This window comes from Dermacentor andersoni, chromosome 11, assembly GCF_023375885.2.
Source record: "Dermacentor andersoni chromosome 11, qqDerAnde1_hic_scaffold, whole genome shotgun sequence".
Taxonomy (NCBI): Eukaryota; Metazoa; Arthropoda; class Arachnida; order Ixodida; family Ixodidae; genus Dermacentor; species Dermacentor andersoni.
In genome coordinates this window covers 95,631,743-95,655,432 of record NC_092824.1, presented here as the reverse complement: position 1 = coordinate 95,655,432, position 23,690 = coordinate 95,631,743, and the positions used below count along the sequence as shown (strand labels likewise).

Sequence of the window (23,690 nt, the reverse complement as noted above, 5' to 3'; positions counted from 1 at the left end):
GTGAATAGTTGTACAAGCGGGAGTGAGCTAGGAATGATTAGTTGTTCTTTCGTGCACTTCTGAGGTTGCCACAATGTCGTGCTCTTAGCGAAGACTTTGTGTCCGGTAATGTGGATTTTATTAACAGGGCTCGCGAGGGAACCACTAGTCGGGGCTCGTACTTACACATAGTCACACTAAACTGTGCATGCAGTCATGATAAGCTGAGAATGTTTACTGTGTGAACACGTAGTCCTATGTTGTGGCAAGTATGGACTAAAAAAAAATGTTTCACTGCAAATTTTGTTCTGAGCACCTAAAGCAAGCATAACTCTAAATACCCTTAACTGACTAGTTTTTTCGAAGAGCAAATCACCTCCCTGTGAAAACTTTTCGTCCGTAGGACATCCAAATCATGTCCCAATGACTGTGCATGGTTTCGGATACAAATGGGACATCCACTGGACGCCCAGTTTTGTATAGCCTATCTCGGACATTCCAAGGATATCGCACAGGGACATATTTCGGATATCCTGCCACGGATGTCCCAAAGATGTCGCACGTTACCTTTTTCGACATACATGTGAATATTTGTCCCCCAATAGGCTTAGTCTTGAGTTTAATCGTAACTGAATTACGTTTTCTCGCATGTTTGAATTACCATTCAAAGCTATCATGTCTGCAGCTTGTGTGTACGTCGTAATTTGCGATTCTGATCCAATTTACTTTGAAGAGGTAAGTTCTACGAGCCAGTTCTGCGAGGTGAAAGGCCTAGTAGAATTAGGAGTATAATACACTTCCATTCTTGTGCGTGCATGTTGGCTCAGCTCGTTGGGTCTGGCACAGAGCATGGGCTATGGACACAATAGACATTATACCAAACAGTGTGCAAAATGTCTTGTTTATATGTCTATAATATGTACGCAGCATGCCCACATGATGTCCCTTGCAGACATTCAAGGAGTGACCTCGGGACACGAAAAGTGTGGCCAAGTGATCATGGGAGGGATGTCCGCAAGATGTATTCAACCGTCGTATCAATCTCTACCCTGTTTTTCTTTCACCAATAGTCTAAATGTCTTCTTGATTATCTCGACTGATGGCCAGCTAATGCTTCTGTCCACTTTAAATCCAAGCGCTTCTGGAAGGTGTACGTGGTGGCGCACTGGTTGGTTTCTCTGGGTGAATCCCTTCGCATCGCATTAGGAGGAGCTGAGTGGTCTCCGAATTTTCGCTGCAGCAGGCACGCGCCTCATCTTGTTGCGATTATTTGTTCCGGTGCGTTTTGGTCCTTAGACAACCAGCTCGAGCCTCAAATAGCGAGACACTGCAATTTGTGTTGTCGTACATACTTTTCCCTTCTAATTTCTTTCTGGCCATTCTTGTAAGTCTCCGTGGTCTTTATTGCGAGAGCAATTATACGGACAATCCAGGCGCATTTTTGCCGTCGCCGTGATGTTTCGTATAACAACGTTGCCGCACGCCTTAGGCTGTATGTGCGAGTGAAAGCGTGCTAGGGTGAGCCGACGATCGCGGCTCAATCTTGCGCGCAAGGGAGGAAAGCGCGCCGCCTTCCGTCGCGCGCAAGGATCCGGGGTGAGGGGAGGTCGAGGCAGGGGCGTTGTACTCCGGCAGCAACTGCGTATAGCACGGACGCGCGTGCTCCCGCGGTCGTTATGTTAAAGGTGATCTGCTTTGAGGACAGTCTAGGTGGGCCGATGGCTCGTAGCTTTGCGTGTGACGTGTTCTCGCTGCTCAGCTTGCATTGAAGCGATAGACAGCACGAAAGTCTCTTCGCTCGCCGCGCTTCCTCACGCCAGCGTTCTGACAGCGAGTGTCCGCGGTCATCGAGGGATGTTTTCATGTTCGCATGTGCGCGCGTGACACTATGCTTGCTAATTTAGTTAGTAAGCGAGTGTTGACAAGTTGTACACTGCCAATAAATCCTTACTTATTGTGGTTGTCTACTAGTTTACTATCGGAATCGAGGCGTTGCCTTTCGGTCGAAACTGCGACTCTTTTCTATGACTCCTGGTTGTCAATTTACGCTTTCAATTACCCTGTACTTGGTTGCCAAATTTCTTTATCTCTTGCATTCCGTGTCCACGCCTTTCATATACACGTACTTGTGCACTCTGGCCGCGCGTTCTTATTTTCGTCCTTATTCCCGAGTCTCTTTGCAGTATTAATTTTGTTTTATGCTTCTCTGACTTCAGAGGACGTACGTGCGCCTCAACGGCGGTCAGGCTAAAATTTAAAAAAAGAACGAGGACATCTAAACACTTCTTATGACTTGTGAATGCGAAAGCATTAAGTGTTCAATTGAGCTCCACTGAGCAGTCCTACGAGTTACGAACTCCTCGCGGGCAAGCGAGCGCATTGAGACGCTTGGCCAGGTTTAGCCCAGTGGGCAAAACACTCGGCATCTGAGCGGGATGTCGTAGGTTCGAAACTCTCTATCGCCATCGTTTCTCCTTTCGAATTTGTTCTGTGTTTTTATACATGAATTTATAGCGATTACCGAGGCGAAGTCGGAACGCAGGCGAGAGCTTGCGCGGATAACACAGGCTTCCGAGAGCGATGGTGACGTGACGTGGCGTCGCAGCCAATGGGAATTTAGATGCCGTTTCGCTGCTACAGGCGCGGACATTTCCGCGCAACGGGCTATGTGATGCTTTCGCATCAATATAGTCGTGTGTAAATGTCACCAGCACTGTTTCATTTGCGCTTTCGGTTGAAAGCTTTTCGTCACTGGCGAATAGCAATTCACCCAGGAAGCGAGAACAACGCTTTTCTGCATTTACTCAGCACGAAAGGGAAATTGGGAGGCGCTCAATGGCGGCGAGGACACGTGTTCAAAGATGACAGCGCCTATGCGCGGCAAATTGTCTGTATTGGTCTGTACAACGTTGGTCTACAGTTTGGGTAATAGCGCCGCTCACAGAGGGGCGCCACACCCGCGGAGAGCGACTGCAGGGTTGCGTTAGAACTAGCTCCGGTAACTCACGTGTAGAAGAATGCCGTAAAGTTGGCCACATCGTATTTAAATGCGGACTATCATAATCTATAAGCGGGGCATTTTGTGTCGTTAAGGGCTGGTATATCTGATCAGGAGCTGGAATCTTTCCTACGTTATTTTATCGCTCGCGAAAAGCTATTCTCTCGGTGAAACTGACTTTTTGAAGCTATGCTTTTGTTTTACCTAATGTTCACCATTATTTTAATTCGTAATGCTTAAAGAAGCACCGACTTCTTCTAGTTCTTCATTATTATTATTATTAATATTATTTTGCATGAAATTAAGGATCTTGACCTCAAAATCCTAGGAAAAATACGTGAAAGCTTGAAAGTTTCCTAAACATTTACTATACCAGTGACAGTAATGACACCTGGTGTATATTTTTCGAGTATGCACTCACCTTGGGTACAAGGATTTACCTGGGACCTGTTGAATTCGTCCACCGGATGGTCCCTCGCACACGTAAAACTTTTGCTTGGGCTAGTTGGTTCATCCTTGAATGAGTAAAGGCAAGACGCCAAAGACCAGGACTGAAGAAGGTCCTGTCGTTCGTGTCCTTCAATCCTGGTCTTTTGCGCCTTGCCTTTACTCATTGAACCGTCGCACACAGTCGCGCCATCGTATGGCCCCACTGTTATACTACTACTCTACTCTACTATACTCTATATCTTGCATACTTGCATACTCTTTTTCAGAGCGAAACCCGGCGAACCTCGCCGGGTTTCATGGCTGCGGCCTGGCTGTTTCCTTGCCGAACAGGGAAACCAATCACATCGGAGCACGCGCGTCGCTAGATTCCTTGCAGTAGCACCAGATGGCGCTCGCCTCCGCGCATCCGGCGCCGGCCGTGCGGAGGCAGGAAAACAGAACCAGGAGGCTCGCCTTCGTGCATCCGCGGCTGCACGGCAATGAGGAAGTAAACGCTTCTTGCGGATAGAGTGGATTCGAATTGCGCTACGCGCGTATGCGCACGCTGCCTCTGAAACCGCCATGTGTTCAAGGCGTCCTTCGTACTCGCCATTAGTCAGCAACTCCGCTTAACAAAAGGCCCGGTATAGCGTGTGTGTGCGTGTGTGTGTATGTGTGTGTGTGTGCGTGTTTACTAGTGTTTCGGACTCTTTATGCACTCACACAAAGCTTCGCTATTATGAATTCCAACTCGTTGAATCTACGGCAATTCTATTTTTTTTTAGACTAAGTAGCAATTTGAAGTGCCGCTGACGTATCACATTCAACGGTCATACGACCAGGTTGGTCAAACCAACATCATATATGGTTTGGATCAAATTATAGCAACAGGAAGGAGGGGGGGGGAAGGGCATCCTCCTCTTCCGGCCTTTGCGCATGCCCATATGGCTGGGCTGCAAACCTGATCGGACGTAAATTACGCTTCTACGATGCACAATAAAGCCACTCTTAACATGCGAAGATGCTTGGTAAGCCCGAAAAGATGAAAAAAAAAAAAAACAAGGCAGGTGGCGACGACGCCTTGAAGTTCCCGTACCGTCTCGCCGTGACGTCACCGATTTTGACTGCGCTTGCCAAGACCTAGTTAATCGTTTATTGGTAAAAATGCACTACATTGCATTTTAGAAGAGGCAAAGATTGAACTTGCCAAGTATCGGGCGCTTTCACTGAGCCAACGCGGCCGAAAAACATTTTTTTTTAATCCATTGCGTCCCCCTGACATACCGTCACTGGAATTTTGGTGCGAGAAAAAAAAAGGCACTTTGACTGATTTTCTCGTTTAATAATCGAGTTATTTTATCGAAATTAACGAAAATATGGTTTTGAAATATTACTTCATCAGTTCAAACTGGTTTAATGTTTCGTTTCAGAGTCCCTTTAACTGTTCAACGGTGACCTTTCAAGTACCGGTGGAAAAGAAGCAGAGAGTGCCGGGATCGTTAAAGCGCAGGCAATTTTATAGACTATAAGATTAGCTCAAGCAGGTTGGATGACTATATGTCGCCACCACGTTTTAAAAAAAATCGATATGTAATGGGAACGAAATCTTGAAAACTTATTTTCTCAATTTTTTTTACTGACTTCTACGACACGTGGCTAGCCTAACATGATGTGCGAGGAAATCTTCCCAGAAGTAGCCACCATATGTTCATGCCTTTACGAACCTAAGGGTAAGAAGAAAAGATGCGGTAGGTGTTGCGAAAAGTTGGACAGTCTGGTCAGGAAGCTTTCCTTGCGAAATTGACGCCAGTGGAATTCAGTGCTACAGTTTTTTTTTTTTTTTTATGGCGCACAATTTCGTGACAGAGTCGTCTATATAGCGACTACGCAGGCTGATTTACCACGATTAACGAGTGTGGCTGTGTCTCTTCGAATGCAGCGGCAGGTTTTCCACTCGCGTTTCAACGAGATTTGTTCTTCAGTTTTTTCTTCAGTTTGTTCTTCAGAGGTTTCATATATGCCGTCTGCACTTACAATCGTCGTTATATTTCTTGGTACAGCCTCTATACCCGCCGAGTGGAAGCCGTCGCTATCGGGCATACGATCGCATTCGCGAGCTATGTATCACGTGACTAGGCACCAGCCGCGTCGGGGTATGCAGCTCGATCATATATCGTTTCCGGCAGTTTCTGCAGCGTTTCGCCAAGCTCGCCATCTTCGCGCAGTGCCGGGAGAAGCGTTATTTCGGCCGTCTACTTCGACGCGTTCGTCCAGGACTTGGTCTCGCGAAATCTCACGAAGGTGATGATACCGTAGTACTGCGTATACGCAAAGCCTCCTTGGTACCCCGAAAGTGATCGCTCGGGAGTGTCGGCGTGGTATCGCTGCCCCGAATGAAAGTTACGCCACCGTGGCTGATGGCCGTTATAGGGACGCGTTATTTATTCGCCGAAATCCGTTGCGCGTTTGTCGTCGTGATGCGACGTTTTGTCTTGCCGGCTTCGCCCATTAAAGCTTCGCTTACACCGATTCCCCACAGCGCGTGGAATATGCGTGATTTTTTTTTCTTTCCGTTCCCCTCTGTTGTCTGAGGTTTCTTAGCAGACTACCGCCGCTGTTGTGTAGTTGCCGTGCTGCCGAGGTCGATCCAAATAGGTCGCGAAGCTTCGGGCGAAAAGCGGTTCAGTACAAATTGTCACCGACATCAGCAAGGGGGGTGTTAGATACGGGACCGTTTCCTGAGCCTACTTCGAGTTCCCCAGACCTCATCGAATCGCACCACAGCTAAGTAGGGAGCGCGGAAGCACGGATGCCACATTCCAGAGGCGCGCACGTGCAAACAAGTTGAAGGCCCCCACTTCGTACGCCGCCGGTGGAGCTATTCAATGCTTGACTCTTCCAGAAAGCGAGGGGATAGCCCGGTCTGTTGCAAGTAAAGTGGGTCCCGAAGCAAGACGGCTGTGATGTACCGGGAAGGCCTGGCAGCGTAGCCCCCATACGCCCATTGTGCCGACGCGTTGCAAGCCAGCGAGGCAAGACCGCAGGGAGAAGTAAGACACCGTGAAATTCTGCCCGCCTTGGTCCGCCGTCGCCCCCACCTGGCTATATTGTGACGGCGAGTTGTAAGTCAGCAAGGCAAGACCACAGGGGGACCAAGCGGCGACTCTCTTCGCCGGGTATGACACCATCGCACGGGCGCCTACCATTGGCCGAAAATGGCGTCATCTGAGCGGGCTCGCCCATTGGCCGAACGTCGTTTTAAGCCAAGACACCGAAGGGCTTCGAAGACGCAGACCGGGAGCAGCAGGAGAGCATTCCTAGAGGATTCCTTGAGCATTCCCTGATTCGTGTCTTTCGAACTTCTTGCCACGGGCCGCAGCGTCCGAGTTGCTGCCGGCCCGTAATGACTTTACTACTGGTAATTGACGCTCACTGTAAATAATGTAAATAAACCTCTCAAGTTTTCATCCCAAAGTCCTCCTCAACTCCTACAACTGGCGCCAGCGGTGGGATTTCCTCCAACTTCTACAACTGGTTGCTAGCGGTGGGATCGCCCCCAAATGCAACAGGGGTTATGGGAGCAGCGATTGAAGCGCGACTACGTTTGGAGGGAACAAACATTGGGAAAGAAAAAAGCGTTTAATTTTTTAAATTGAAGCGAGACACAGTTAGATTCATTCAACAAAAATAAAATTCCTGGTCAATTTTATATATTCGTGACGAGTTAAGAAAATACAAGTTTATTTAATTTTATTGATATTAATAAATACATTTCTTTTCAGCACCCTTACAGGGGGCGTTCACGCCACTATCACTCGCAATGCAATGCTCGTCTTGAAATGTGCAGAAAGGCGCGCTCGTAAAGTTCACTTCACTCTAAAAACAGTTGCACCCTTTGGGGTGTATATTTGTCCCACAACAACAATCGTCATCTGTTTTGCCCGCGTTTCCTTTCTTTAACGCTGCGAGCCCGGTACTTCCCAGTCACGAACGGCATGCGCGTTATCAGTGTGACGCAGCATTCTCGACAGGAAAGTAGCGAGCGCCAAGTTTTCAAGAAAGGAAACGCAAGCAAGGCAGATGACGATTATTGTTGTGGGACAAATATACACTCCAAAGGGTGCAAACTGTTTTTAGAGTGTTGTTGAAATACACCCCCCTGACACGTTGTGCTTTTTTGCTTCTCGAAGTTCGTCTGAATTTGGTGACGCGGGTAGCTTCATCGCTTCTTAACCTGTTCAGTCAAAAGTATTGAGTTACCACCGCAAGATGATTGTTAGTTGTTTTCGTGTGACTGCGCTGGCCGACGGGCTCGGCATCCGACGATAGGATCAGCCCTCTACACGTAAGCCTTTCGTCGACCTCCAAAGAAAGTATGTACTGTCCAGGGGTGCAATTTCGACAACCGTACGGCTGGCCTTTTCCTGCATCGCTTTCCGCACTGAAAGCTCGAAACGCCCATCAATTCGAATGGCGGGGCATTTGAATATATAGCTCCAAAGGCAGGCCAACAAAACAAATTTCGCGCCTTCGAAAACAAAATGACGTCACTTCTGCTTTTAACGGATATGGCGTCACATTATCTTTTTCCGCCGGAAGTGTTCCCTCCACCCACAGATGGCGCTAAGCCCCATGAACCGCTAGCGTGCCTCGATGTCAGCGCCGCCTCCCGCCTGAACCGCCGATGAACCGCCATGTTTTGAACGTATGGCTCCTATGGAAGCTTCGCTACCAGGAACATTTACCTTGGTGCGGCTGCACATTTTTTTTTCTTTAGAGCGCAGCTTTTGGGCACCCGTTCCTGCGGCAAGCGTCGGCGTAAGCGAGTGAACGAGCATGACGAAGGATGAAACAGCGAACGCGGAGCGGCGCAGCGCGCGATGAAAGACGCGAGGAGGAAAACGGAGGAGGAGGGTGCAGCGGAACCGTGAGACGGAAAGCACAGGAGATGGGTACGGCGAAAGCGTGAGAAAGAAAAGCGCAGTGCGGCGACGATGGCTACGAGATGGCGCCAGAGCAGCGCGAGCCGTCTGGAACGTCTGTCTGCGGCGGCAGCTGTGAATCGCGTCCGCGCGTCACCCACGCGCTGCCTCTCGCGATTTCCCAATTAGCGAGGCAGTCACGCCTCAGTTCGATCCGTTTGCTACGTGCCGCACGAGACAGATTGTCGGCGCCAACCAGTATATCGCGAAAAGAAAACACGCATAGAGCTGTGCTCAAACTTCGCGTTAGGGAGTATCGTAATCACCGATTTCTTTGTTTGTTTGTGGGTGTGCGTGCGCGGCGCTTTCCCCACGATGCTAAATGAAGACGTGTGCCCGTGCTGCAGCGAACTCCTAACAGAAGATGGCCGTCTAATTTAATGCCTTGTGAGTACGCCTACCACTTATTCTCATAATTTAGCTTTAGGAATAGGGGTGAGGCTGTCATCGTAGGAGCTGGCGTTGCCGCCCTTGCCGTAATGCAAAGTAAAAGAAAGCTGCTACGCATTCTGACCTAATTGAAAGTCTGGCTAAAAGCGAAACGAAACTTAACTCGAACGTTGACGGACAGAAGAAACACACGAACGAGCGCTGGCTCGCAATTGACGCTTCATTGAAATCACGTGAACTTATATGAATGTGTTATCAAAAACCCTGATTAAAATGGCAAACGTAACAAAATGGCCAGCATACCTTCCCGCTAGGATGGAAGAGGTTTCGAGCTGCATGTCTCAAACCATGTGCCTAAAAACGCGTGGCTGGTGGTTGAAGAGAGAAAGGATTCCATTGAAATGATGTCGCAGAAATACGATGAAGCTCTAAAGAGGCAGACGCCGCACGATAGAGATATCCGGAGACTAAAGCAGAGTGCAGTGACGTTCGAAACTTAAGCGTATCATCCAAAATGCGGAAAAGGGGCGTAACATTATAGTATTCATGGAATCCCGAAATTCCGGAAAGAAATGCTCTCAGTACTGCAAAGTCCGGTTTCAATCGCCGAAAACACGGTAAAACAGAACGGGGGCCTTAATCGACATCGTGAGTGGGCTATCGCTACTAGTGGAATGCAGACGGATGCGTTTTTTATTAGAAAAGCAGCTGGTGGTTCTGTTGTTCGTTGTGCCGATTAGCTTGCGAACGTTCGTGCGCAGTGATGATATCGCTCACCTGCAGCTGTCTACGCTTCCCCCCCCCCCCTTTCTTTTTCTTCTTTTCATTGCGGTATCAGTTACATGGGCATTCCAGGCGCATTTCTACCGTCGGCGTCGCCGTTATGTTCCGCATAAAGTCCAAGTGCGATAAGTATGCGGCCGCGCGCCGTGTGCTGTGGGTGCGAGTGAAAGCTTACGAGGGTAAACAGAGGATGGTGGCTCGATTTCGCGCGTACAAGAAAGGTAGGGAGGGAGCGCGCCGTCTTCCACCGCGCGCAAGGTACCGGAGGGGGGGCGAGGGAGTAGGGAACGTGGGGGGGTGGGCATTCAACTCTGGTGGTGGCTGCGTATGGTGCGGCAGCGTGGGCCCTATCTTCAAAGCGATCTGCTGTGGGTACATAGTCTAGGCCACGGAGCAAGAAACATTTAGGAGTGGAAACTCCGCTGTTTGCGGCGACCAGAAAAAGTCACAAGCCCGCGGAGCCGTTATCGTGCTGGCGGCCTGGAAAGAAATTACCGCCGTTGAGAGCGCGCCGGAGCCGCCTGCTCGGACGCTGCATTTTTTTTTTTCGCTGCGGCTTCTCCGACGCGCCGCATGGCACCGCCACTGTATACGGCCCCGTCGGCGCATACAATTGTGACCTTATCTGGTCGCCCGCGCTCGCTCGCGCTGACGTGAGTTTCCCCTCCTAAATGTCTTACTCCGTGGTCTAGGCACGCCGTGGGTTGATAGCTTCGTGTGCACTCTGTTCTTGCCGCTTAGTTTGCGTTGAAGCCAGAAGGCAGCACGAAAGGCAATTCGCTCGCTGCTGCTGCCGCTCTTCCTCACGCCAACGTTTTGACAGTGAGCGCCCACGGCCATAGAATGAGATACGTATTCACGTTTGCCTTTGCGTGCGTGACACCATGCTTGTTAATTTAGTTAATAAGCGAACGTTTAGAAGTTCATAAGGCCGATAAAGCTACTATCCTTACTTCCTATAGCTGTCCAGTAATTTGCTCTCGCAATCGATGCTACGTCTTTCGGGCGATACTGCGATATTTTTAATAGATTTTGTGTTACAACGACCCATTGATACGGTAGAACTTAATGAAAGCCTTGCCGTTGGTTGTGATTAATCTGTTGCATGCATCCAATTTAATTTATGGAAGGGGCGAAGTGACTGTAATGACTCTGATTTGGGCTATAGTTGGTTCATTTGATAAGCACATACAGGTTAGCGTGCAAAAAGACGGACAATTCGGCATTCGTGCGTCAGGCAGACATATACGTATATTGCGCCCGTTTTGCCTTTCCGAAATATAAGTGGGGGTCTGCGACTGTCCTGTTTTACTTGTCTCTTCTTTTTCCATGTGTTTTTTTTCTTCTTTTTTTTTTGCGTGCTGCTCTGCCTATACCTATTAACCGTAGTGAGCTCCTGTGTTCTTTAAGTGAACCGAACAGGTTATTTGTGATGTTATGTTTTCAGAAGAATGCGTGATGCAAGTCAGATCGGGATGTTTTCACTGCATCCATGCGTACAATTCTTTTTGTCTAAACCACACTGTGAAACGTGGTCGAGGACGCCTCCGTGTCAGTGCTGGTGTTAAGACGCTCTTACCTCAAGGACGATTCCCATTTCCCTATTCAAATGCGTGCACAAAAGCAGAAATGCTCTCGTAAGACAATCGATCGACCTATTTGAATGAAATTTGTTAGCTTTTGGAGAGAAAGGTAAATTCTTAGCAACTGTGAAGTAGAATTTTGATTAAGGTGTTCGTACTTGTCAAAATATAATGACGAAAATCAGTGAGTAAAAAAAAATAGAAGCACGAAGTTTACAAATCTGCAACCATAAACCAAAGCTGATGTCATTATTCTTTGAATTCTGTCTGTTGCGCCATCTCAATCGGACAATATCGTTATGTGAGTTTACAGTTTATACCCACTTATTATGTTACTTACGACAATTACAGGGATACAAATATTAGTGGCATATTGGAGATTGCTGTAGATACATCAGTTTTTTTTTCACTTCGGATGCTTTTCAGATTCGTATAGTATAACACACGCGGACTACACAGAACTGCGATGTTTGTTTTTGACGCAGAATTACGGATATTTTTAAACATTGTGCTTCCATTGGTCTTAAACTTGCGAATATCCAGCAATTTTCGTAAAACGTATGAGGTCCAAAATCAAAATCATTGCTCCCTACAGTTGCTAGAACTTCATTTTTTTCGCTCAGATTCATCAAATTTCATTCCGATCGATCAAGCACTTGTCTTACGTGCGAGAGCATTGCGGTGTTTTACATGTATTCGAATAAAGAAATCGGCCGGAGTTGGCCCAGATGGGAAGCTTTTTCTTACGATAAGTGCACTGCGAATATGACTTAAGGAATTATCTTGCATAACCGCGTATTATTAGGCAATGGCTTTAAAGAGCCTCTTCTGTTTTTCTCTTCCTGTGTTTGCTATCGGCTGTCAGGAGGTGGCGCTTTCCATGTAATTTCTTAGATTCTTTGTTGCAATTCGTTAATGAATGTAAGTGCACTCTGGACATGAGCCATGACTTCAACATTAACATTTTGCCAAATAGCAAAGAAAACAGACAACTAGGAACGTTCATGAAAAATCAGAAATGAGGTAGGCGTTACGTCGCTCTTCCTTGAGGTCCCTGATCCATGAAACCACGTTCGCCCCATTGCAAAGTGTTGTTCAGAAGCTGATTCGACACCACACGTCCTGCCACTTCGAGGAGTTATGGCCATTATGGCAACAGCGCATATTAATGTATGAGCGTATTAGGAGTGTCAAAGTCGAAGAAAGCGTGTCATACATACATACATACATACATACATACATACATACATACATACATACATACATACATACATACATACATACATACATACATACGTAGATACATACATACGTAGATACATGTATGTATGTATGTATGTATGTATGTATGTATGTATGTATGTGCGTGCGTGCGTGTGTGTACTTCAGTATTTGTTGGGGCTTTGTAAATTTGTTGGGGCTTTGCATGTATGGCGCACTTTTTTTCGACTTTGACACTCCTAATATGCGCACGCATTAATATGCCCTGCTTCCATATGGCGTCGCTACACTAACGAAGGGAGTTCCCAAGAGGCATGCGAAAAAAAAACAACAGAAGGAAACAAGCAACACACCGGGTAACAGCTTCAACTCGTTTATTCATCTGCCCGCAAATATGGTGCGCATATATATATTTACATATATGGGGAGCCATGATATGTATATAGTGATCTCTGTTGGCTCTGACAAAAATATGCCGGCCTATCTATATCGGACACGATCGCTGGGAATATCCGCGGTGGCTTGCGTGAGCCTTTCTCACACGTGGAGAGGAAGAAACGATGTGTGGAGAGAGAGCGTGCAGTTGAAAAAAAAAAGGATATGCAATGACCACACTGCTACAGCAAATCCTTCGATTGTTGGGCGACATATCGGCTTGGCGATTCCTCCAAGAATGTTTCCCAGTACGGCGTAGACCGCGGTAACGCGATTCGGGGGCTAAAACAGCCGCGCTGTGGGCGACGTTACACTCTACGAGCCTCGTTAAATTCGCGTTGCAGTCAGTGATTAATAGAGACATTTAGCGTGTCCGCTATTCCGGCAAACCGGGGCGGTTTGGGCGGATTACCGTATGGTCGGGGGCGTAAGCGTGAGCGGCCAGATTGGTGGCGGCATCTGGTGGTGCAAAGCTCAACCACCTAAACACAGAGCCAATTACTATGTTCTTCTTAGCTGAGGTGTAAGTTTTCGACAGCGGCGTAATTGTGAACACAATTAGGCCGCTGCCGAAAATTTGCACCAGCAGCGAAGCAGAATAAAGTAGGTTACTGCAAGTTTAGCTCTGTGTTTGTCTGATTGAGCTCTACAACACCAGGCGGCTGCACCGCTCCGGCCGCTCACATTTACGCCCCCGCCCATCCGGTAATCCGCCCAAACCGCCCCGATTTGCCGGAATAGCGGACACGCTAAAGGTCTCTAATGATGCGACTCGCTGGCATTGATTTGTCGGCATCGACGTTACCGTCGTCGAAGGCGTGTTGTACACCATCGTTGTCCACATTAAGAAAAAAAATCACGCGGCACATACGATAACGCGATATGTTTTTTTTATGTATTCTGGTTGAACACTGTGACACGACATGTCGCCATCAGCGCTGTTGCTCCGTTCACGCTCTTTCGGTGTTCCACGGCGCTCGGCTGAAGTCCCCACTTAGGAAATGCTTAGGGCTTCTTTAAAGAGGAGAAAAAAAAAACCTTTTTTTGACACTTGCCATGCATTGCGATGACCCATCTTGGGAGAATGAATTAGCTGGCTGAACGGGACTACATGTCAAATATGGCTAACATCCGCTAGGCGGCGCTTTGGGACCGACGCGATCTATGCGCTATGGACACTGTGTGCGCACAACGTTTTTCTGCGTATACTCGCCGGTCAACTTGGTCGCTAGACTTGCGGGCCTTACGAATGCGCGTGTTATGGTTCTGCGTTTCGTAAAATATATCCAGCGGACATTTTCGGATAATGTTGCGAACGCACGCGTTGACTAACGGCAGCATCACGAGCCACATTATATACTGCTTCTGGAAATGAAGCACTTGGTTGTTATTCAGCGCTGTGTTAAGTCCCTCTTATTTTCGTTCTGATGCACTTTGTCGCGCTGTTTGAGACTACGAAGTTGTGCCAGCGAGCACTAGCTGAGTTGATAGCTTTCAGTTTGGTAGTTTCAGTAGTGGGCGTTTGTGCGTTTGTGTTGTCCGCGTTTTGCCACTTTTGAGCCGGTGTTTTGTGTGCACTCATTTTCCAAACCGCGTATGGCTACCCAATCTGAACAGCTAGTTCTGCGTTGTTCTAAATGAGCACGCTGTTAAGATTCCTTGATTTCGCGTAAACGACTGTTTTTTTTATTATTCAGTGTGCGTGTCACTTTCTCGAAGGGGTCGTGTTTATGCTTGCTTGCGTTTTTGCATGAAAAAGAACAAAATTTCGACATCTCTGTTCAACAGTGTCCTCACGTCTACGTATTCTCTCTTTGTCAATAAAAAAAGAAGAAAAAAAAAGCACTTTGGTGAGCCAGTAACACTGGCTGCGCGCTGTATTCTAGCCCAGGCTGCGTATGCCTCGTGGTGTCAAGTGATTCACTAGAAAAACAAGTATAGGTCGAAATCGTACCACTATGCGTGCAGCTTAAATTGTCGTATGCGTGTGCAGCAGGCGACCGCTCTCAAGCAAAATGTTTTGCGGCACAGTTGGCATATATGGCGAAATATATGCGACGCCCTGTGAGTTCTTACGAAAAAGAACGCTTGAGATATTATTTGTTTCTTTCTTTTTTATTATTATTATTAGATTTAGTATTAATACATTACTTCAGTAATGTATTACTACATTACTGAAGTAACATCTAAGTTGTTCAAAAAGGGTTGAAATGGGGAGTGCTTTGCTCCCCATATCGTCGGAAAATATCGCCGGTGAAACATTAAAAAAAAATGTGATTGGGTGTCATTGTAGGTTCCAGAAAAAAAAAGCCATTCCCCTTATTTTCTCTCCTAATGTTCATTCCATATTGCCGCGCTCACTTGGGTCTTGCTGAATTCGTAAAGCTGGTGATGTCTCAGACGTTTGCGTATACCGGCCTTGTGAGTGGCGACACAAATTTGAACCGTGACTTGCAAGTTGCGGCGACGACTGCATTGATTTGAATGCGTTTCGCATTTTACGAACGTTGACGCGGGAGCACCGACATCGACTAAAGTGCGACTGCGCAGCTTTATGGCGAATGATTATGGCTGTAGAAGTTTTACACTTCTATTTCAAGATTCGGCCCGGCACGCATACAGCACCTCGGTGTGTCTGCAAAACTCACGCCGAGCGCAATCAAACGCTATAGGGTGTTCGCGACAAGATCGCTTGCTCGGAACTGCGCTGGCGCGGGATGTAATTCGATACGTAAGACTTGAAGTATCTGTCCGACGGAATGAGATCATTGGGGTTAAAGTTCTCAGTGTACGCTACCAGACCACGTGATACAAATCGGCGTATGCGGCAAAAAAAAAAAAAAAAGTCTCGAACTTTCACAGACGTTCGCCGGAGAGACATGTGCGTACAGATAGAAAGAACGCAACCATATGTAACCTCGGCCTAAGGTACCTTACTTTGTGCTTAACGCCGTAATACTCATTACTGTTCCATTACGGCTGGCGCTTGTAACCCTAAATGGCGTGCCATCATTGCCCCCGAGATTACTGTCACATTTGCCATCGTCACAGAAGCGACGAGCGCTGGATGCTGGCGACATGTGGCCTTTCGAAAGGCATTTAGATGATGCTGTATTCTCACCCGTTCGAGAACAATAAATTATAGAAATGCTTTTCGAAGCAAAATGTTGCGTTTTAAGACAACCTTAGCTTACCAAACACGCCGGAGTTGTGAGCGCTGTCTCTATGCGACTCCCATGAACTGCAGGGACCGCTGCTTAAATGGGAAAACGGGAGAGGCAGCATGCATCTGGTAAAAGGACATGTTAAATGATGCGAGTGGTCTCATAGTGCCGGTGGTCTCAATGTCCAAAGATCCCTGTGAGCTTCGGATTTTTCGAGCTTGATTTAGGCGGTTGTGCGCTTTTTGGAAGAATGAAAAGCCCATTAAAATGAAACTAAGCAGTAAAAAATTTTCCACGCATACACTTGCGCTTTGCGGTCGACTAAAACGGGGCAGAACGCAAGCTCCTGAAGTAACATCTAGGTTGTTGAAAAGGGGTTGAAAAGGGAAGACGTGTATATATAGAGGGTGCCATAAACAACGCCAGGTATTTAACAAGTCGACAAAATACAAAATTATACAGAATGCACTCCAGCGCACGAGCGAAGTAGGTACAAGGTTCCTGAACGTCCACTCGCAGACAGATCTCTTGAACAGGTGCAACACAGTATTCACCACAATATAGTGACATCACTAACATATTATCACTGCCTTTCCTAACAGATGAATAGGAGATGCAGAATGGTACCGTTGGTACACAGGCTTGGCTTTGCAATTAAAACCCTCTGACGACCTCTTTTACATCGCAGATTAGCCTCGCTAGGCTATCTGTGACGAAATGAACATACCCGTCTGCACAGTGTGTTTCCTTGAGGCCAAGTCCCTGCTTAGACTAAGTGTGCAAACACCGATCGCCAGACGTGAATCGCATGCAGACGGACTGTCCGTGAAGTTCCTGTAATGCGCGTCCACAATCGTCTGGAAGTCACCGCACACGTGAGTTCGGTTAAGTCGCGCACAAGCTTGACGACAGACGAATAAGTTTGGCCACATTGCTAGTCTCTGAGAGCTGCACGTAAATGCTAAATCTGACAGACGAAGCGCGTGACCTTCTCACTTTACCCGCTAATTGTGTTGGGGCGAAGTGGTTCAGCAGCCGGTCGTCTTCTGTGCCGATTTGTGTTCTCGTGGATCAGATTCTGACGTCACACTGCACATCTTCAAGGGGAGCAAACTACGTTTCGTCGAAGTCGCCGCTGCCTTATAATGGGCGTTGTCTGTTCTTGCGCTCGATTGAGCATGCCATGCACTGGTGGCTTTAGGAACAAACTATACCCTGATGGAACGTAACAACTGACCCACGAAGTGCTGAAGCACAGGAAAATGTCGAGGATTGTTCTTGGTTTCATGTCAAGCCCACGAAGTTTTTGCAGTCTATAGCTAGTACAAAAACCGCCAAGACCTTCTTCTACCTACTCCACTTGTTTGTTCATAGGCGCTCGAACATGCGATGATTTGTCGGCTCGTCGAATGGGCATCGTCGTCTTCCTGTATGCTGTATGCACTGTCGTTTGCCTGATGGTCCAGCATTTCAGCAGACAAGCGAGCCGTCTGCGCCACCGTCTGCTCGTTCGTCCAGCAGGCGAACATCCGTCCACGATGCCGTCTGCTCGTTGTACCACAGGCGAAACGCAGAAGCTGGTCCTGTCCTTTGCGCCAGAACGTCTAGAAGAAGGCCCTGGCCGGTCGTCATACGAACGTCACCTTGGAGCCGACGTGGGTTGTCTGCGGTATGGCATTGACGGTGTTCAGTGCCTGCAAAGCCAGCCTGTTGGCTAGCCGGGCTCTGTTCGTTGCGTTCAGGTACTGCTCGTGGGCGGCGTTGATGTACCTGCGCGCAGAGAAACGTGAAAAAATAAATCAAGCTGTACTCGGGTAGCTTTATGAACTCTGGCAACAGCAGTAAATGCGCGAAGGCCAGGTCGAAAAAGACGCGGCCGTGGAGCAATTGTTATTTTAGCCGCGCTAATTTCGTAGCCGTATTGTTTGTCGACAAAGCAGGACGGCACTGCACTGGGCGTGTTCCGAAAACGCTTCTTGCGCTAGAGAAGAGCGGACAGAAAACTGCGAAACAGCGAGCCCGGCAGAGGCAAGCAGGCAGGAAAATGGCGGCCAAGTCGATCGAGCGTCAGCATACGCGCATTCCAGACGGCGCCGAGAAAATTGTTCTCCGACCACGTGGCGGCTTAGTTAAGCTTACCAAATATGGAACAGCATATCTGACTGACATCATCAAAATGTCGGCGGGGATTAACCCACGCGAAGAGAAGGAAGATATAATAACTCCAAATATGAAGCAGCACTCCGTTCTCGTCATCACTACGAGTGCGGAGAGGAAGCTGAAGTACGCGAGCGTGAAACACCTCATGTTCGACGGTGAACAAGTGGAGACTTTCGCCTACGTGGCCACCCCCGAGCACTGCGGAAAGGGAGTCATCCACGGGGTTCCACTCGGATACTCCATCGAAGAAATTCTGTACCGCCTAGACCGCAAGGATAACCCCGAGATTCGAGGCGTCCGCAGGCTGGGCAAAGATTCACTGTCGATCTTTATTCTCTTCAAGGAGAAAGAAGTGCCAAGGTGGATTTACCTTAACGGGGCACCGCACAGATGCCAGCTGTACCGCAAAAAATACGAAGTGTGTGTCGCCTGTGGCCGACTCGGGCATCGCGCTGACGTGTGCCCGGACCCGACGAACGTCAAGTGCCGTGGCTGCGGCCTCGAGAACCCGTCAAGTGACCACAGGTGTGAGCTGAAATGCCAGCTGTGCGGCAAAGACCACGCCCTAGGAGATCCCAAGTGCCGAGAACTCTTCCGCACTCCCTACGAAGTTAAGAAGCGACAGTGGGAGAAGATGGCACAAGCAACGACGACTGGTGGGGGACATCAGAGTCGACAACGCGAACCCAAAGGGGGCAAAGACTTCAAGTTTCGTGAGGACTCTTTCCCAAAACTGGAAGCAAATCAGAGCAGACCATCGCCGCCACCCAAAGGACGCTCCGGTTCCCGTGCCAGGAGCCAGTCCAGGGGGCGCTCCAGCTCAAGGGACCCTGCCAACCCATGGAGACGAGGTAGGAGCAAGGAGCGTAAGGGTGTGAATTTTGCGAGCAAGGTCTCCCAGGAAAATAATCAGAGGGATAAACGGGACGAGGAAATTGAGAAATTAAAGAAAATGGTCGAAAAATTAACGGGGATAGTCGATTCGCAACGGTCCGAAATCCAAAACTTAAAGAAATCACAGAGGCAGGCAACCCCTCCTCCGCAACAACCCATTAGACAGATGACCCCCCCAGCGGCACGTCAACAGCCGCAAGGAGAGGATAAGATGGTCACAGAGGCGTCCCTCCCGCCACCAACGAAACGCAAAATTCAAGACGCCGACCCTATTCAGGCTATAGAGAAAAGGGTCGAAAATTTGGAAAGGTTAGAGGCCAAGATGAATGAATTCATGAACCATATCAACATCCAAATTCAAGCTGTCCTCGGGGCAGTTCAGAAACAGGCCGAGGAATGCCAAAGGCTAAGGACTGAGATGGTCGCCATGAACGGGTGGCAACAGAATATGGAGCAGATCGTCACGCAACTGCAAAATGGCCAGGCGCGCAAATGAAAATCAAATCTGGCAGTGGAACTGTCGCGGCTTCCGGCGCAAGCGGTCGATTCTGCAACAGTACCTTCCGCTATTGGATGAGACTCCTTTGGCGATTGCCCTCCAGGAAACTGGAGGACCCGCAAAACTGTCAGGTTATCAGGCATTTCATAGTGGCAGGGGGGAGAAATCCTCGGTCACAACGCTCGTGAAAAGAAATATCGCGGCCATTGAACACGATTTAGAGTCGAGAGAGATCGAGAACGTGTTTGTCGAAATTCTAACCGGAAAACAGAAGGACCCTAGTTTATTCCTTCTAAATTTATACAGCTCACCCAGGCAAAGGAAGGTGAGGTTCAGGGCTCTGCTTCGCAAGGCCCTCAAAATTTCAAACAACCAGCCACTGTTGATAGTGGGGGACTTTAATGCACATCACCAGGAATGGGGGTACCCGCACCAAAGCCCGAAAGGCAGACAGCTGTGGGAAGATACGCATGACATAGGGCTCACTCTGCACACGGACCCTGAGAGTCCAACGAGGGTGGGCAATAGCGTTAGTAAAGATACATCTCCAGATCTGACATTCTCGAAAAACATTAAAGATCTAGAATGGCATAATTCGGATCAAAATTTTGGCAGCGACCACTACATAATTGTTTCCATACTGAAAGAGGGCCTTCAAACGCACAGGGTTCGCGCGCCGGCCGTCGTTGAATGGGATAAGTTTAGAGATATCAGGAGAGCGCAGGAACTGGGGCCCATCAGAAACATCGAGGAATGGACGACGGCACTCAAATCAGACGTTAAAGAGACGACAAAAACGCTCGAAGGGGATAACGCCCCGGAGATAGCGGACAGCCGTCTTCTGCATATGTGGGAAGCTAAGCAAAGCATGGAGCGTCGTCTCAAAAATCAGAAATGGAACCGCAACCTCAGAAGAAGGATTGCTAGGCATAATAAGGAAATCGAAGATTATACTTTTACATTATGCGAACAAAATTGGGCCAACAAGTTTGACGAAATGGAGGGGAGCATGAACCTCTCCAAGACGTGGAACATCCTCCGGCACTTGTTGGACCCCGCAAGCTCGAAAACTCAATCCGGTATAAGATTGGCAAAAGCTAGGCACGCGTTCGTAGGGAACGATGATTGTTTCATGAAGAAATTAATTGAGACGTTCGTGGGGGAAACATCGCGAACTCCACTACCCGACTATGGTGGAGCGCCTAACGAGGCGTTGGACGCCCCCATCACAGAAGCGGAAGTGCGAGCAGAGATTGTAAGACTCCGAACGAAGTCGGCTCCGGGCCCAGACGGGGTAACGAACAAAATGCTCAGGAACTTAGACGATGATTCCATTAGTTATCTAACGACGTACATGCAGGAATGTTGGGAAAAAGGCGAGCTCCCACAACAGTGGAAGACGGCAAGCATTATTTTAATACCAAAACCCGGGAAGCCTCCGCAATTGGAAAACTTACGGCCAATTTCCTTAACTTCATGCGTGGGGAAATTGATGGAGCACGTCGTCCAGACCAGACTGATGGGCTTTATGGAGCAGGGCGATCTGTGGCCACATGAGATGGTCGGGTTCCGACCTCACTTGTGTACGCAGGACGTCATGCTCCAAATCAAACATGATATAATAGACTCAAGGTCTAAAGATGCAAAAGCAATTCTGGGACTGGACCTCACGAAGGCTTTTGACAACGTAAAGCATGAGGCGGTCCTGGAAGGGCTGAACAAGATTAATGTAGGTACCAGGACATATCGATACATCAGGGACTTTCTGACGGGAAGAACTGCTTGCATGAAGTTCCAAACGCTGGTATCCCCCACAATTGAGCTAGGGAGTAAAGGTACGCCCCAAGGATCAGTGCTGTCTCCCCTACTCTTCAACGTGGCTATGAGAGAACTCCCCGAGCAATTGGCAAAGCTCGAGGGATTAAAATTTAGTATATATGCGGATGATATCACCCTCTGGGTCAACCGGGGAAGTTATTCAGCCGTCGAAAGCCTGCTCCAGGCCGCCACCGACATCATAGTCGATTACGCGGCCGAGAGAGGCCTAGCATGCTCGCCGCAGAAATCAGAATTGTTCATATACAATCCGAAACACTTAAGGTGCAAGGCACCATCGGAGATCAAAATTAATGTGGCGGGTAAAGAGGTACCAATAGTCGAGCAAATTAGAATCTTGGGCCTGATTCTCCAGTCACACGGCCACAATGGCGAGACCGTCAAGAGGCTGCAGAATCACGCAATACAGACCCTGAGCCTAATTAGGCGGGTGGCCAGCAAAGGCCGAGGGTTAAAGGAGAAAAATTTAATTAAACTAATACAGGCGTACATATTCAGCCGGGTGAGTTATGCAACGCCATATCTCGATTTGAAAGTGGTGGAAAGAGAAAAGATTGATTCTCTAATGAGAAAGTGCGTAAAACGAGCGCTGGGACTGCCCATGTGTACATCAACAGAGAGACTGATGGCTCTAGGAGTGCACAACACATGGGCAGAGCTGGCGGAAGCGGTGCGAACCTCTCAAATTGAGAGACTTAGCACCACGAGGACAGGAAGAGCCATATTGGCCAAAGTTGGAATAAATCCGGACAGAGGCCCCACCCAAAAGGTGGAAGTAGATAGGGAAGTTAGAAAAAATCTGATTATCCCCCCCCTGCCAAAAAACATGCACCCGGAACATAGCAAAGACAGGAGGCATAAACGAGCCGAAGCATTAAAAATTAGATTCGGTAATATCTCGGAACATGAGGTGGCCTATGTAGACGCGGCGGGAGGTAGCAGCAGTTTTACGGTGGCAACGGCCGTCAGCGGCCGGGGTACTCCCGTGACCGCTGTCACTCTGCGCGGGCGCAACATAGAAGTTGCCGAGGAAATTGCGATCGCATTAGCTTGCGCTGGAACGGACGCGAAATTTGTGATCAGTGACAGCAAAACTGCCATACAAAATTTTAGCAAGGGAAGGATCTCGCCCTTAGCGGCCAGAATCCTAGGCCAGAGAAAGCTAGATAGAAAAATTCAAATAATTTGGACTCCGGCGCACGAAGCCGTCCCCGGCAACGAGGCGGCCCACGAGCTGGCTCGAGATCTCTACCGCCGAGCCGCTACGGGGCCCCTCGATGACCGAGGGAGCGGAGAGCGCATGCTAAAATATGGGGAGATCAGGCAACATTATAGATTGGCTCGTAGACTGGTATCCCCGCCAGACCCAAAATTAAACAACACACAAGCAGTCGCGTGGAGACGACTACAAACTTATACATATCCGCACCCGGTTATGGCGAACCACATGTTCCCCGAGGCCAGGAGTGATAAATGTAATCTTTGTGGGGCGAGAGGGACCCTCGACCACATAATATGGGAATGTCCGTACTCTCCCGGGGGAATACACAAAATAGATAGTAGAGACGCCTGGGAGACCCTGCTGCGCAGCTCGGACTCTGAGCTCCAGCTCCGGCTCGTCCAACTGGCTGAAGAGGCTGCTGGGACCCAAGACCTCCCAGCCTGCATCTGAGGCGGCGGCACTCGCCCCCTGCCCTGCGTGTCGGGGGGTGGGTAGATCACCTAATCCGTTGGACATTAAAGTTTATTCTATCTCTTGCGACAAAAAAAAAAAAAAAAATCAGAGAACGAGAAAATACTTTGAAATTCTTGACATTATAGTGACGTATTGGCGTAGAAGCCTCAATGCGAAATTCAAATGAGGGTTGTTTGCCCTTCCATTTTCCAACAATCGCTTTCTGTCAGCCATGTGAGTGGAAACAGCGTTTTGAAAGAATACGTGTCTAAACTGATTTACTCTGGCTCTCTGGTGTCCCTCTGAGCGTTGATTAAACTCATTGATTGTGTCCACATTGCTCAGCCTTCACAACTTGTTAAGGGCAAAGCGGTGCGCCGAATTATTATAGAGCATGTCAGGATTGGACGTGTAGGGTAGGGCGGGGCAAATGAGTTTCGAGTTTGCCGCGCAGCGTCTTCAAGCTGGAAAAGTGAGAGGCTTGATATTTTGCCAAACGATGTCACTACCCATTCACCTTGCTTTGTTCAAAAACTGCTGCGATTGGTCAATGTACGGCAGACCAAAAAAAAAAAAAAAGAATGTGAACCGAGTGCCTGTGAGTTAACAGCCCGCGCTTTAAGAAGGCGATAATGAACTCGGCCGTTATACTTTTTTTTTCT

At 48.4% G+C, this 23,690-nt stretch overlaps 1 protein-coding gene across 1 annotated transcript in view; it reads right to left on the bottom strand.

The window, feature by feature from the left end:
- Positions 1-12,722: 12,722 nt before the first annotated feature.
- Positions 12,723-23,690, bottom strand: part of LOC126539100 (uncharacterized) — a 45,367-nt gene continuing 34,399 nt past the window's right edge. Inside the window, exon 3 of the mRNA XM_050185826.3 lies at positions 12,723-17,734. Coding sequence (XP_050041783.1) covers positions 17,593-17,734 — 142 coding nt within the window. The 3' untranslated portion in view covers positions 12,723-17,592. The remainder of the gene's footprint in view (positions 17,735-23,690) is intronic.